This window comes from Gavia stellata, chromosome 4, assembly GCF_030936135.1.
Source record: "Gavia stellata isolate bGavSte3 chromosome 4, bGavSte3.hap2, whole genome shotgun sequence".
Lineage (NCBI taxonomy): Eukaryota > Metazoa > Chordata > Aves > Gaviiformes > Gaviidae > Gavia > Gavia stellata.
Window position 1 is genome coordinate 3093799 of NC_082597.1, and position 13610 is coordinate 3107408.

The window sequence follows — 13610 nt, forward strand, 5'->3', positions numbered from 1 at the left end:
AATCTTCCAGTCACTTTTGCAATATAGGGAATGAAACCTTGGGTTAAATCTATTATTTAGTATTCTTAGAATCTAATATTTCTACTTTATCAGTGATATAAAGGCTTTGATAGGATCAGGGCAATAAGCAGCGTGACTATAATTTGATTCTTGGCCCCCATATTTAGTGCAGTAAAATCCAGCTGTTTTGATCACTAATTGTCTTGGGGGGCACAGAAACAAACCCAAAAATCAACCCAAAAAACTAACGAACTTTCCAGGGCGAAAACTTGCATTCAGATGGATATCCTTGGAACAAATGTTACTTGCATTCCCCTGCTCATATTGTCTTGCATATATTTAAATTTAGCGATCAGATACCATTAAATCAATTCCTTTCTTTTGAATGGTATTTGCTCAGCAAGCAAGACACAGATGAAAAGAATTTAAACTCAGCTGGACCTGGAGGAGAGGATGGGTTTCATCTCCTCTGTCCTTAGTGTGCCCTTGACCTGTTGTGTTTTTACATCCTGAAAATTTCTGCCCCTGTGAGTCGTCAATAATGGGGCGAGTGAATTGTCATGATGCTCTTGCATGGGTTTTATTATATCTTACTGGCTCTCCGAAGTCAGATTTGCTGCTTGGTTTCAGGTCGTCGATAGAATTGTGTGAAACACTATTGAATTCCAAGAACTAAGACTTAACCGAGTTCTCATGAGCATTATAGAACATTAATTTTACGTTTTCTTTGTCACTGGCCTGTTTAACTCCACTTGCACAAAAGGAACGTTCCTGAGTTCACAAATATTTCAGGGATTGTGAGGTGGTTATACATAAAATAGTTGTGTATGGGTAACTGATAAGGCATTGAAGTATTGTATTAGATATTTGGGAGAGGACGGTGTGGGGAGGCACAACCTGCAATGAATTTTTAGCTGTTTCTATAACCACAGCAAGAGGCAGGTTTGAGAGGTGATACAGGGATTATCTCGAAAAAGCAAAACCACGATCAATACAAAGCATGATAGTTAGGCTGTAGAATATTTACTGTAATCAGCTTTGGAAAAACCTGTAATTAGTTCTCTGCAGTGAATAAAGGCTGATTTAAATGGTGGTGGACAGGGCTCTAGTGTGTGCTCCACGGCACTGTACTGAAGATGAGGTGGGTGGCAGGGGGCAAGGTTTGCTTCATTCAAGTAGAATTAAAATTTGGCTGTGCGCTTTTGGTAGAACAGGGATATTTTTGCTGAAGTTGCATTAAAAGAAAACACCTCCCAAGTAGTGTTCTGCATTGTTCTAAATTACAGATATGCCTGACATGCATGCATTTTTCTGCATTCTTTCTATCCACCATTATATTATAAATTTGATTTGACTTTTTGATTTTTTTACATGCTTCAGGACATAGAAAAAAAGGTAAGTAGTTAAGTAAGGCACAACCAAAAATCCAAAGTTATTATTTTATTCTTTGTCTGTCTGCAAAAAAAAGTGCAAATCTTGACAAAGAGATTTAAGACCTGTATCTATAGAACAAGTATAGCACAATGTATGGTTTAAGTAGGTTTTCTGACATGCTTCGATGAGCGTGACCTGGAGCTATCATCATAAGAGTACAAGAGTTTACTATTTTAGTAAAAAGTTCCTATTATAACAAGTTCCTATTTTAGCAGCATTTTACATGATGCTACTAAAATAGGAACTTTTTACAGTTGGCTTTGTAGTATCAGTACCTGGGTGAAAATAACACAGTAGAGGTGAATGACTTATGTTGAATGGGCAGTTGTGGTAATGACCACTGATAGTTAATTAGTAGTCACTAAAGATGTGTTGTTATTAAAACATTATGAGCCTGGAATTAATCTGCGCTGATAACGTAGGCGTTAAATCCTCCATAGCTTGTTAAAAATCACTCGTCTAGTTTTCCCTCTGGAGGACTTGTAGCTTTGTGTGTATTCTGTGTGCTTGTGTGCTCTTTTAATATATTTTAGAATTCTTAATGAGTCCCCTTAATACTACATATTAGAACGTACTACGGATGAAAAGCCAAAAAAATGTCAACTTGCTCAGTAGTGCTGGAAGCAGTGTCTCTTAAATGAATACTCAAGTCATATTAGTATTCAAAAGACAGACGTTCAAAATTCTTCTGTATTATTTTAAGTTACTGGACATGGGTGTGATCCTACAGTAAAGGGTTTCAGCTTACTTAGTTGGGTACTTCAACTGATCTAGGAGTTTCCAGAGGAATAATGACTAATTAAAAAGCACAGCAGAGTTTTAGATGTACTTTTCAGATCTGCTTTTGCAAAGAAATAAGCATTTGGTTCTTTCCAAACATTCATGTGTTTAGAATTAAGCACATGCTAAATACATTCCTGAACTGGGGTTTTAGAGAAAAAAACAGCTACTTCAAAAGAATTCTTTTTACCACTGCCTACAAATGTATGGATGCAAGTTCAGCTTTTCTCCTGTCAAAATGTCCACTTAGTTAACAAATGAAGTTAAATATTCAGGCTCTGCATGTATTTTGTTCACTAGCTTGAGCGAGTTTCCCTAAGTTCAGAAGTGATCTGCAAAGTTAATTTGAAAAAAAAAAAAGATTAATCTCAGCAGGATGTGCTTGGTTCCATCTTCGTGATGTTTCCAAATACATTTGGACAAACTATGGCACAGCTGTTGAGGAGGGAAGGAAAAAACCCAGTACAATAGACAATCTCTTTACATTTTCAATGCAGCAATCATCATCTTATTAATGTACTGTTTGGCAAAAACTAATAGGCTGCAGTTCTCAATCGCTGTATATTCCTTACTGGTACAATTTATAGTAGATGTTTTGCTTTGCAAGTGAGGCTCTTTCTTGATCCAGTTTTATCTTTCTATTTCTTTTTTTAGGCCAAGCAGCTGGAAGAGAAAGACAGAGAACTGAAGAAGCATGATGCCTACTACAAAGAGCAGCTGGCTCGACTGGAAGAAAGGGTAAGCCTTCTTTCCCTTTTAATGAAGAGTTCTCTGTTCCTTTCTGCTACTGACTTTCTGGTTATGTTTTCCCATTAAACAAGATGACTTTTCTAAGGAGATAAAGATTAAAACTCTGGCCAGAGGAGGTTTTTGCTTTTTTTTTTTGTATTGACTGCTACTGTTGCTGGCTTAATATTGCCAAGATGGAGGCTTTAATGTTGCGAATATTGTTTTCTTTACTGAGTTCTCACATTTGCAATGAGATTTCATCTGTGACAGTAATTGCATACAGAGAAGTAATCCAAACGAGATTACTTTCATACCAGCACTGATGAAGAGCCAGTGTAAGTGAATGAGTATCGCCAAGTAGTCTTAAAATCGCATGTGAGGTGTGAAGATACATACTGAATTTCTGCTTTCGTTGCAGTCCACAGTTGCTTTCGCTGGGTGGAGTTAATGCTTCCTCCAAAGCCGCCAGTACGCGGAGAGTTCAATGTTAATTGCAAGTTGTTTATGCCATGTTTAAAAAGCACTTCTGTGTCTTTTTTTCAGAGTAGACTTGAAACTAAAGTGTACAGAACAGTTTAGTAAGCTGTGTGACACGCTTACAATGTTTTAACATGTTGCTGTTAACATTCTTATTCTTCATAGGGTATAATTTTATAGGACGTTAATTTCAAATAATTACTGCTGTCGTCATTTTCTAGATCCCATGAAGGTTGTAACCTTCAGCCTGAATACATTTACCTCTTTTACCCCTCTGCCTTCTTCCTAAGCCTACCCATTGTTGTTGAATTTGAATTCTTTTTAGTTAGTTTTGAAAATGATATTAAGAAGATACTTATTCATTTTATGCAGCTTAGCAGGATAGAAGAAACCCCCTTGTTCTTATGGATTAGGAAGAAGAGCGCGTTGCATGAATTATCAGTGTGTGTAATTGGTCTTAATGAATATGTTAAATAGAGGGCATATCAGATACTCTCTCAGTGTTTTGTCCTGCCTTTTTGAAGATGACATTAATGAAGGCCATGTTCGTGGCAATGAAAAATAGTTTGAAAGGATGAAGGTAAATTAGTTTAATGGTTCTAAAATGGTGCATTATTTAAACAGTTAAAAATTAAGATCCTTCACAAAAAAACCCCCACAGAATACTTTCCTTATTCTCAAATAACTGGCTGGTGTTAGAGGAAAAAGCATCTGCAGTATCTCATCCAAATTGGCTTCTTATGGGGTGGTTGTACCTCTGCTCTTAGTTATCAGCCCTCCATTTTATCGTTCCCGTGCAAGTAGTACTAGAGTAATTAATGGCGATGGGTGTGTGATAAACAGTGATTCTTTGTTTGAAAGCTTTTCTTTTACCCTTTTAAGGTGCTATGCAGCAAAGAAAATTTTACTCTTAGTTATTTTTAATGTTAAAGTAGGTTGCCGATACAGTGCCTTCGCTTGTTCCTGTTAAGTGAAGACTTCCAAGGTGGAATCACACGTTAACATGCATGTGAATACATCATTGTTGTGTGCAAGTGAGGTAATGAACTTTAAATAACTGTATTTGAGTACTTCGGAAGTGTTGTCCCCCAGGTGATGTGAAATAGGTGAACTCTGCCATCTCTTGCTTTCTCTTCTTGGACTTGGAAGACTCCAGGACTATAGCAGGCAGTTCTGGATTGACGGTCTTACGCCGTGGACGATGTTTGCTCTGTCTTCAGAATGGAGCTGTCGTGATGTTAAGGCTTGTCTTTTCATTCTGACTTTTTATTTTTAAGCTAAGGATCGTTTGCTTTGCCAGGTTGTCATCCGTGTTGTTTTCAAAGTACATGTGCGTATCTCTTCTACACAAAAAGTGTTGTTCGAGCTCTGAAAGGAGGTGAGCTCCGTGCTCCAGATCTACTTTGAACTTTTGCAGGGATGTGGAGATTACAGAATGCAAACCTGCAAAAGCAGAGCGGTCGTGTCTCCTGCAATCCCAACTTCGCTAGGGCTGGTGCCTGCAGCCGGCACTGAGGTCGTTTGTGAGTTTGAGGATTGGTGATTTTTGAGCATTGGGATGGAAATAGAGTTTTAAGAAAAAAGGAAGGTCTGGCAAGGCCTAATGTTCTGGAAATTACAGAGCACAATAATAGGCTGCTTGTTTGTTCCTAAACTTGTCCTGATCTCAGTGAAAGGTACACAAAGTCAGAGTATGGGCTGTTCGGCAGAGAGAAGATCAGAACGGGAGGTAAGGTGGGGGCTCAGAGAAGTAATGTCAGTATGAAGAAATGTGCAATATGAGTCTGTCACCTGTGACAAAGAATGCTAATTACATTCTCAGATCATTCTTACATCAAATAAGCACACTTTAAAATTATTTCAGTTCTGCGTATGTGGTATTTCTGTCTGTTGCATCATGGAGTGTCAGAGCTCATCTGTATGATTAATTGGCTTTTTGATTACTTAGCTTTTTCAATTAGAAGCTTCATATTTGTGTTCTTCAATGCTGCTGAAAAAACAATGCAGACATTGATAATAAAGGGAGACGACAACAGAACAGATTAGTGTCAGCACAGTGTGCTCCTTATGGAGAAAATTATTATACATATTCAGTGCCAGATGAAGTCTGTCAATTGTAAAATATTTCAGTGACTGAGTGAAGATGCTCAACCTTTTCAGGGGATTAATACAGGACGAAATAACTGTGCACCAGTGACAGCTGTGATACTAAAACATAAACAATTCTATTCTCCAGGGCAATATCTGTTCATAAATTTGGTTTATGTGCTAAAAACCTTTTGATACTTTCCAAAAACCCAGCGATTCCCCTAACAGCTGCCAGTGTTTCTAGGTCAAAGATAGCACATAAGCTATGAGTTATTACATGCTCCACAGCAGCAAAGCAAAATGAGATAGTTTAACAAAGGAGTTAAAGAATAACCTTCTCATACTATATATCTGACTAGGGTGTAAAGCTGTTATTTAAGAGTTCGCATGTTAAGCTTTGAGAAAAATTTGTCAGTGTTTTTCGTTGTCTGGTTACAGGCTAATGGTGCTTCTTGATGACAGCAAAAAAAACCCCAGATAGCCATATTCAAATCATTGACATATATGTGCCCTACATTGTCTTAACTATTTACTATAATAAGGTGGGCTTAGTGGTATTTTAAACCATTTGATTTTTCTTTTAAAATAGCAGAGCAAGAAAAAGGAAAACGTAACATCTCAGGCAGATTGAGCGGCTTGCTGCCTGGAAGAACAATCCTATGGCCTCTTTCTCAAACATAGTCTCATGTGTGTATCCAGACACACAGAGTCACACGCTTCTGTCCTGTTGTATTCCTGATGGTTCTGTTCAGCTCCTCCACCTCCATCATCCTTCCTTTGTGCCACTGGTTTCACTGTCAATTCCAAGCCTCAGTGGCTATAGACTTCGTAAGTGGCTATAGACTTTGTAACCGTCTTTGTGTTTCCAGTATCGCCATGATGTGTAGGTTCCAGTCAACATCAACAGTTGCATTCATTTAGTGGTCAAGCGTTGGAACAGGCTGCCCAGGGAGGTGGTGGAGTCACCATCCCTGGAGGTGTTCAAGGGATGTGTAGACGTGACACTGTGGGACATGGTTTAGTAGGCATGGTGGTGTTGGGTTGATGGTTGGGCTCGACGATCTTACAGGTTTTTTCCAACCTTAATGATTCTGTGATTCTCTCTACAGAGCAGCTGGCACCCTGTCGTTCCTTCACCCAGTTGCTTTTGCCTTAGAATATTTTTGCTCCCTCTTCTGCCTTTAGTTTTGGCGTCACGCAGACATTCACGATGAGGTGTGTCTCTACGTGCTTCTGTCACTTCAAGAATGATGCAACTCTCCCTAGTTCCAATTTTCTTTGGCAAAATCAACTATTTTCATGTTACACTGCTTCATAATACTATTATGCATCATTAGGAGAATCGTGCCCCTAGTCATAGGAGCAGAAGGAAATTAATTTTAATACGCCGCTGTATGACACAACTACTTAGTTTATCAGTGTGAATGAGCAAGATATGTATCCCCATATTAATCAGGGTATTTCTCACTCGAGATAGGCTTCTATGCTTGTGAGTTTCCTAGAAATACTTCCAGTAAATATGGGGTAGTATGCATGTGAAGATGCATACGGCGTAAGGTAATAAAATTATTCTGTTAGCATTTGGAGGTTTCAGCATTATGTTAGGTACGCTACAGTTTTAGCCATCAACAAGGTACTGCCCTGATGGGTCTTCCTTGCCGATTCTATAACTTCTGCGCGTGTCCTTGCTGGCTTTAGTGGCCTTTGTGCAGGGAGACTCCTGCACTGTACAGGGCTTACTGCCAGATCAGAGCCTGAGAATATAGACGTAAGTTCGGGAAATGTGATCCTCTTATCTGCAGCCATTTTTTCATGACGTAAATTTTGAAGAAGGATTTGCAAATTGTAGGTTCGGCACTTAATTTGGGGATTCTACTTACCACGTAGGCTGTCAAGGAGCATTAACCTTAAGGTAAGATGAGAATGCAGAGCACAAAGCTGTGAGCTGATGGCACGTACTATACCAGGTGTTAAATAGTATTATCCATCCTGCTTGCTACAGTAAATAGGATTTCGTTATTATGATGTGTCAGGATTTTCAGAAAAATCAAATTTACTAGACACTAAACTGCCATCCTCGCTGCTGAGCAGCTTTATTCTGGGATCTTGCGTTCATACTAATCCTGTTGGTAGGAAACGCTTATACCAATTGTGTGGGGAAATTATAATTTAATGATCTCTTCCTTTTTTCTATTGAAGGCTTAGAATGGACCAACATGCTTTGCAGTGATAGCCCCAGTGCTCAGAAAAGGAGATAATATACAGTTCAGCTTCACAGCCAAGTGTTGGCTTTTTGTAGGTGTTTATAATGAACATAAGTGCTAAGATGCAAACAATGCCAGTTCCACATTCGCTCAGATGCTTCAGAGTCTTGTTTACCTTTTCAAATCTCAACAACTAAATAATCAGAATCTGTTTACTATGTTTTTTGTAAACTGTAGTTTGCAAGATGCAGATAACAGAGGGGGACTATTATAAAGCATCATAACTACAAACATTTTTATTCCCTACAACGTATTTCAGCAGTTTAAAGATTTTTGTTTCTATTTAAGTTATCGGCCTGTTTACTTTCTTCGATCTTGCATGACTCTATCAGCAAGAACTTCATAACCAGAGGATGATTCTGCTCTTGTGTTTAGAGGTTTGTATTCGCTAGAGCAAACATGTTTACTCTCCACACATTTGTACTGCATTCTTTCATTGCCTTTCAAAATCAAATAGCAGTGTTGTAGGTGCAGTGTTTTAAGACTTCAGGCTGGATCCAGCAAAGTAGGAAATGGTTTTGGTTGATGATACTGTGTACTGAGCACCTAGGGGAGGCACAGGGAAAGCTCAGCAACCCTTTTCTCGTTGTTCCCGTGAAGAAGTGGAGTTCGCTCTAGCAGAGAGCTGACAGACTTGCTAAGTTGTACTTGTTGATCAAGTGCAATGGGTGCTTTCCTTGTTGGACACGCATAGTACCGGTAGGTTTTTCCAAATTGTCCACTGCAATACAAAATACCACTCAAATAGATTTCTGTTCTAAACGTAAAGTATAGCAACAGGAATAATTACGGTGTTCTACGTTTGCTGTATATTTTGCATGTTTCCTACCATAGGTGAGTAAAGCAACCTTTCGGTGGCAGCTTTAATGTATACTGCCAACGTCTTTTTCGAGAACATGGTCTGTAAAGGAATCTGTTACAACTTCCCCAGCTTTCAGAGTTTCTCCAGATTGCCTCTGTGGAGATGCTTCGTAGTCCTCTGTCCGGAGAGATGAATTTGGTAAATGTGATACAGCTAAAATTGCTTGGTCTTTTTCTTTCTTCTGCTATTTAAACTGATGCTTTCAGTAATACCGGTGTTTTCTTTGACCTTACCAAACCCCTCTATTTCAGAAAAGACTTGCTAAAAGGCAGTTTGCAGACCTTCCTTCTCTTTAAATTCTATCTGGGTATGCCTATGTTATATCACTTAACAATAATTTTGCATTTTAACCAGTCATTATAGCATCAGTCTCTAAATATCCATGGCTTGAAACAAGAGAATTCATCGTTCTTACTTTCCATCCATTTTTATGAGATGTTCCCAGTGTTTTTTTTCTTGTTTCTGTCTATCTGTCTGGCTATCTATTTCTCTCTCTCCCTCCCTCCCATATCAAATATATATATAAAAAAACCCTCTATATCAATATATAACCCTATTTCCAAACATTTTTTCAGATAGAAGCAATAAAATATATTATGGCTTCCATTTGAAGAATACTACTGTATATCATATTATTAATGAATTTTATTATCTCTGTGAAGTTATTGGTGTCTTTTTTTATCTCTGTGAAGTTATTGGTGTCTTTTTTTTTTCTTAATGGATATTCAGCTGTGACAGCGGGTTCTTGCCATTTTCCCCAAATTGGTGCAGCAGGAGACCTGAGTATAAAATCAAGATGTATTAATTTTTCATTTTGTACTTGGGCCAGGAGACTTTTCTATGCCTGAGCTCATATGCTGCACCAATGAGATAAAAGTACGAGTTCATCAGAGTTTCCCAGTGCTTTGTATTTCCATACTGCTCATGAAAACCACCCTTTTTAGTACTGACCAGAGCGTAATGTTTTTGTCAGTTTAGCATAATAAAGCTGTCAACCCAACCTGTGATCTTGCTTCATGTTGCCAATATTAGAAAATTTCTCTCTTCAAATTTCATTATATTTTGGGGATAGAGCTTTTGTTGAACGCTTCTTGCCTGGCAGGTTGAGATTAGGAAACTTGCTACCAATTACAATATCTGAAACCTCAACCTGATTGACGAAGACAGACTGAGCTGTAGCCTTCTGACTGGAGTGCTGCATTAATGCACTACCTCCGTATCTTGCTGAGCCACAACCGTTATTCTGAGCAATTGTTTTTAAGCTTTGATTTTATATTTTTTCCTGCTCGTTATCTTTTATTTACCATTTTCTGAATAAATAGCTAATATGCTAGTTATTAAATACACACCTCACCCATATGGTTTTTTTTCCCTAAGCCCACCAAAAATGCATGGCATTCTCTTCCGAGACATTTTCCCGTTAAAAAACACCTGTTTCAGTCTCATCTTTCACTATCACATATCCAATCAATAGCAATACTGAAATGCCGCTTAATAACAAAATAAGGAGTTGTTCCACGCTGAATACTAGGTGTTGATGTTTCTCTCAATGTTTGTTTATAGATTATTTTTCCATTCTGTACGTGTGTCTTTATATAAATGGAGACTAAAAAGAAGTGTGGTAAACAATATTCCAGGCTTTTTTCCCCAGTGCAGAATGACGCTTGATAACTTTTAACGTGTAGTCAGTAGTTTCATATAGTTTGTTTGCAAACCTTTTTTTATTTACCCAATATGTGCAAAACCATGGTTTGGGATGGTCTTTGATTTTTTTGGTAGTTTTAGTTTGGGGCAAAAGATGGATAATTCTGTAATTTTGTTTTGTAAGAATTTGCAGAAGACCTGGGGATATAATGGTATACTGGATGCAAACTAATAACTAGTCCTGCAGCAGGGATGTGTTTATGTGGTCTTTCAAGACTTTTCAAATATGCTGTGCTTTTTGTTGTGGGGTTTTTTCCTTTACTTTATCTCCAGCAGTAGCTCTCTCTAACCCATCATCATTCTTACAATTTTGTTTTTCTGAGTAGCCTCTGCTTTACTGCATTTTTCTTACATCACTGGCCAGAACTGACTCTGATGTTTTCCCTCCTCTCTTCCTGCGATACGTCATTATGCTTTTTGGCCTGAAAAGCTGTTTTAAACTCATCCTGAATTCCCTTTCTTAGCCTATAGGATGCCCCAGTGTTGTTTCCGATAGGATTTTGGCATTGACATTTCCTCAGCTATGGGGGAAGGTGGATTTTTGAGGCTGCACTGTCTGCATTATGCAGAGATGCACTCAGGGAGGTGGGATAGACTTTGATTGGAAACGTGGATGCTCAAAACCTCCAAAATTCAAACTCTTAAGAGATTTTGGTAGTAAATAGGGGATTTACTGACCCAAGAAACAGGGAAATAATATTTGTGAGGAACTGGCAATTTATATAGTGCTTTGTGTTTATCCAACTATCACGTAGCTTTGTAAAGATGATTTCCTTCATAAACCCATTTCTGTTCCTGCAGCTTTTAAGTCCTCACTGCTTGAATTGCAATTTTTTTTTCCTAACTTTTCCTCAGTTATACCATTACCACTGCTCTGGATCTCAGCATTTACTGACCTCCTACTGTACTTTAGGAATAGCAATTTATTTATGGTCCCATGATAACTGGTCATCGCTAATCATTATTTTTCCCTGAGAGTGCTTCAGTTTGTGTTAAAGTCACTTGAATCTCGGTGCTTGTGAAGTCTGAACACATATGCATGTTCTTCCTACGATTAAAAAATACAAATGAGGACAAATGGTGATGGGAGTGGGAACATATGGGGCAATACTGAAAAATGAAGCAGCATATTGGGCAGCTCCTTCGGTCTCGCTCTTCTTTATTCCCGTGTCCGAAATCACGTTGTCAGGAGAGCTGGATAATGCCTTTCCCCTGCCACGCTGGCCTCGTCTGACGGAAGGGCTGGAAATCACAGCGAGCGGGACCTGACTGCGCGCGGGGCGTGGGAGCAAGCGCGTCTCTCCCGCGGGACGGCTGTCCTGCAAAAGAACGCGCGGATCCTGCTGAGGCTAAGCAGGTTGTTCATCCAGCACCGCTCCCTTTTATGAATGCAAACTAGCGGATGCGTACAGTTAAACATAAATGTGTCAGCGTTGCCCAAGTCACCCTTCGCGATTGGGGCTGCGTCTGTTTTCATTTATAGTTTCAGCTGTGCTTTGCCCCTTCCCCTTCTTGATGAGCAAAGAAAAGTATCATGAGAGAGAATTTTTTTTTAATAGGCAAAATGGAACAAACCGAAGAAATTTGTCATTTGAATGTTAAAAGGCAGTGTTTATCGCATTTCATAGGCTATGGCAAAATGTTTTAACATATGGGTAGTTAATGAATAAGCAGCTTTGATTTTACCCAGGTCTGTTCCCTCCTCCCACCCTCTGCTTTGCAGAAGTTGAAGTTTGGGAACAAACACGGTACTAAGTTAACACTATATTTAAAACAACACTCAGTGAGATAGTTTTCTTGGATTTCTTTGTCGAGGTAACGTATTTAGGAAATACTCCAACTCTAGATTGAACCACGTGACTGAATTTTTAGGATTCCTTTTAGAGATTTCACTGATTATATGATACTTGGAATAATTCCACAGGAATAATCCTTTCGGCTCTTTTAGTTTCCTGGGAATCTGATAGAAATATTGTCCCTTAAATATATTTATCTTTTTAATATATTGCATACTTTTTTGAATAGCCTGGTAATTTTACTTTTGGGCAAGCTGAACACTATGCAAAAAGGTGGAATACAGCCAAATCCCTGTTTTCACTTGTTTTCTGTTCTCTGTCCTTCATGCAATTGCATTTAAAACCAAGAAGTACCTAATTTAAGTGTACTTTCCATTTAAACAGGTATCAGTGACATTATGTGCGTTAAAGCATTCTCTAAGTGCCCTTTCTCTTTAAAACATTCCCTTTTCTGCCTAAGCAGTAGTTAGTAATTTTTCCCATTATAAAGCAATAATGTTTATGTGAACTGTTGCCACTTTTTTTTTGTAAATAGGCTTGTAAACCTAAAGGCTGAAATAGCCTTCCCAAGCATGTACCGGCTTCATTTTCACTGCTGTCAGTCTGAGTGATATTTTAATTTTTTTCTCCCCCTAAAAATACTTCAGTCCCGTAACCGACAGATAAATGAGAGAATCCCCAGGAAATGCTGCAGAATGTTTCTGTTTGCCAGCACAATAAATGCAGAAGCTAATAAATGTCCTCTTACATCAGGAGGAGGCGTATAATGAGTAAATGATGGGAAAAGGAATTTGGGAAATAAATGATCAATCCAATCTAAGTCGACAAACAATTTCTTAATAACTTGGCCTTCGGTGGGAGAGAGGGCTCCGTTCAGCCCGGAGGAGCTGCTGAACCGCAGCGCTGGAGCCAGGCGTTTACCTCTGGCAGCTGATGGATTTTGCGAGGCTGTTTTAGCTTCGCTGAACAATAAGCTGCCGTTCAGACACAGCCTTTTTCTTGTGTGGTTTTGATGGTTCACCGTTTGTGTATGTGTGCATATAGGGAAAAGGGCCAGCGGATTGAATCCTCCTTTCTGTTTCTATAGGGTAAGCACAGAGGATGCTGGTTTTTTGGGAAGGCTTTGCGTGAAGGACACGGTTCACACCGTGCTTGGGGAAATCAGTGCTCTGTGATGTGTCCTGGTACGGTCATATCGTCTTTCTCATCTCATTTTATTGTGCTCTTCATGTGCAAGATACCAAGTCCTGGCCAGGAGCATTTGTGTCTGGTGGTGGTATTTCTTATCGGCAGGGAGAGTCTGGCCGTGGTGAGAGTTAAAGCAACGTCTTAGGATATGACCACATTTTAAGCCCACTGCAGAGAGGGGAAGACAGATGTACCAGATTTTGTATAACATTAATTGTGGCACAGATCTTGCCTTTGGCCGCGGGAGCGAAAGGTTAAATGAAGTTTTTACTATACCGCGTTACCCGT

General features: G+C 39.0%; 1 protein-coding gene across 3 annotated transcripts in view; it reads left to right on the forward strand.

Annotated features, from left to right (window-relative positions):
- Positions 1 to 13610, forward strand: part of CHCHD3 (coiled-coil-helix-coiled-coil-helix domain containing 3) — a 164169-nt gene that overhangs the window by 100894 nt on the left and 49665 nt on the right. For 2 of the 3 annotated variants that reach the window (XM_059816774.1, XM_059816775.1), the window contains exon 5: positions 2869 to 2952. In XM_059816774.1, the coding sequence (XP_059672757.1) occupies positions 2869 to 2952 (84 nt within the window). Of the gene's footprint in view, positions 1 to 1380; positions 1396 to 2868; positions 2953 to 13610 lie in introns of all 3 variants that reach the window. The other variant, XM_059816777.1, reaches the window with a different exon arrangement.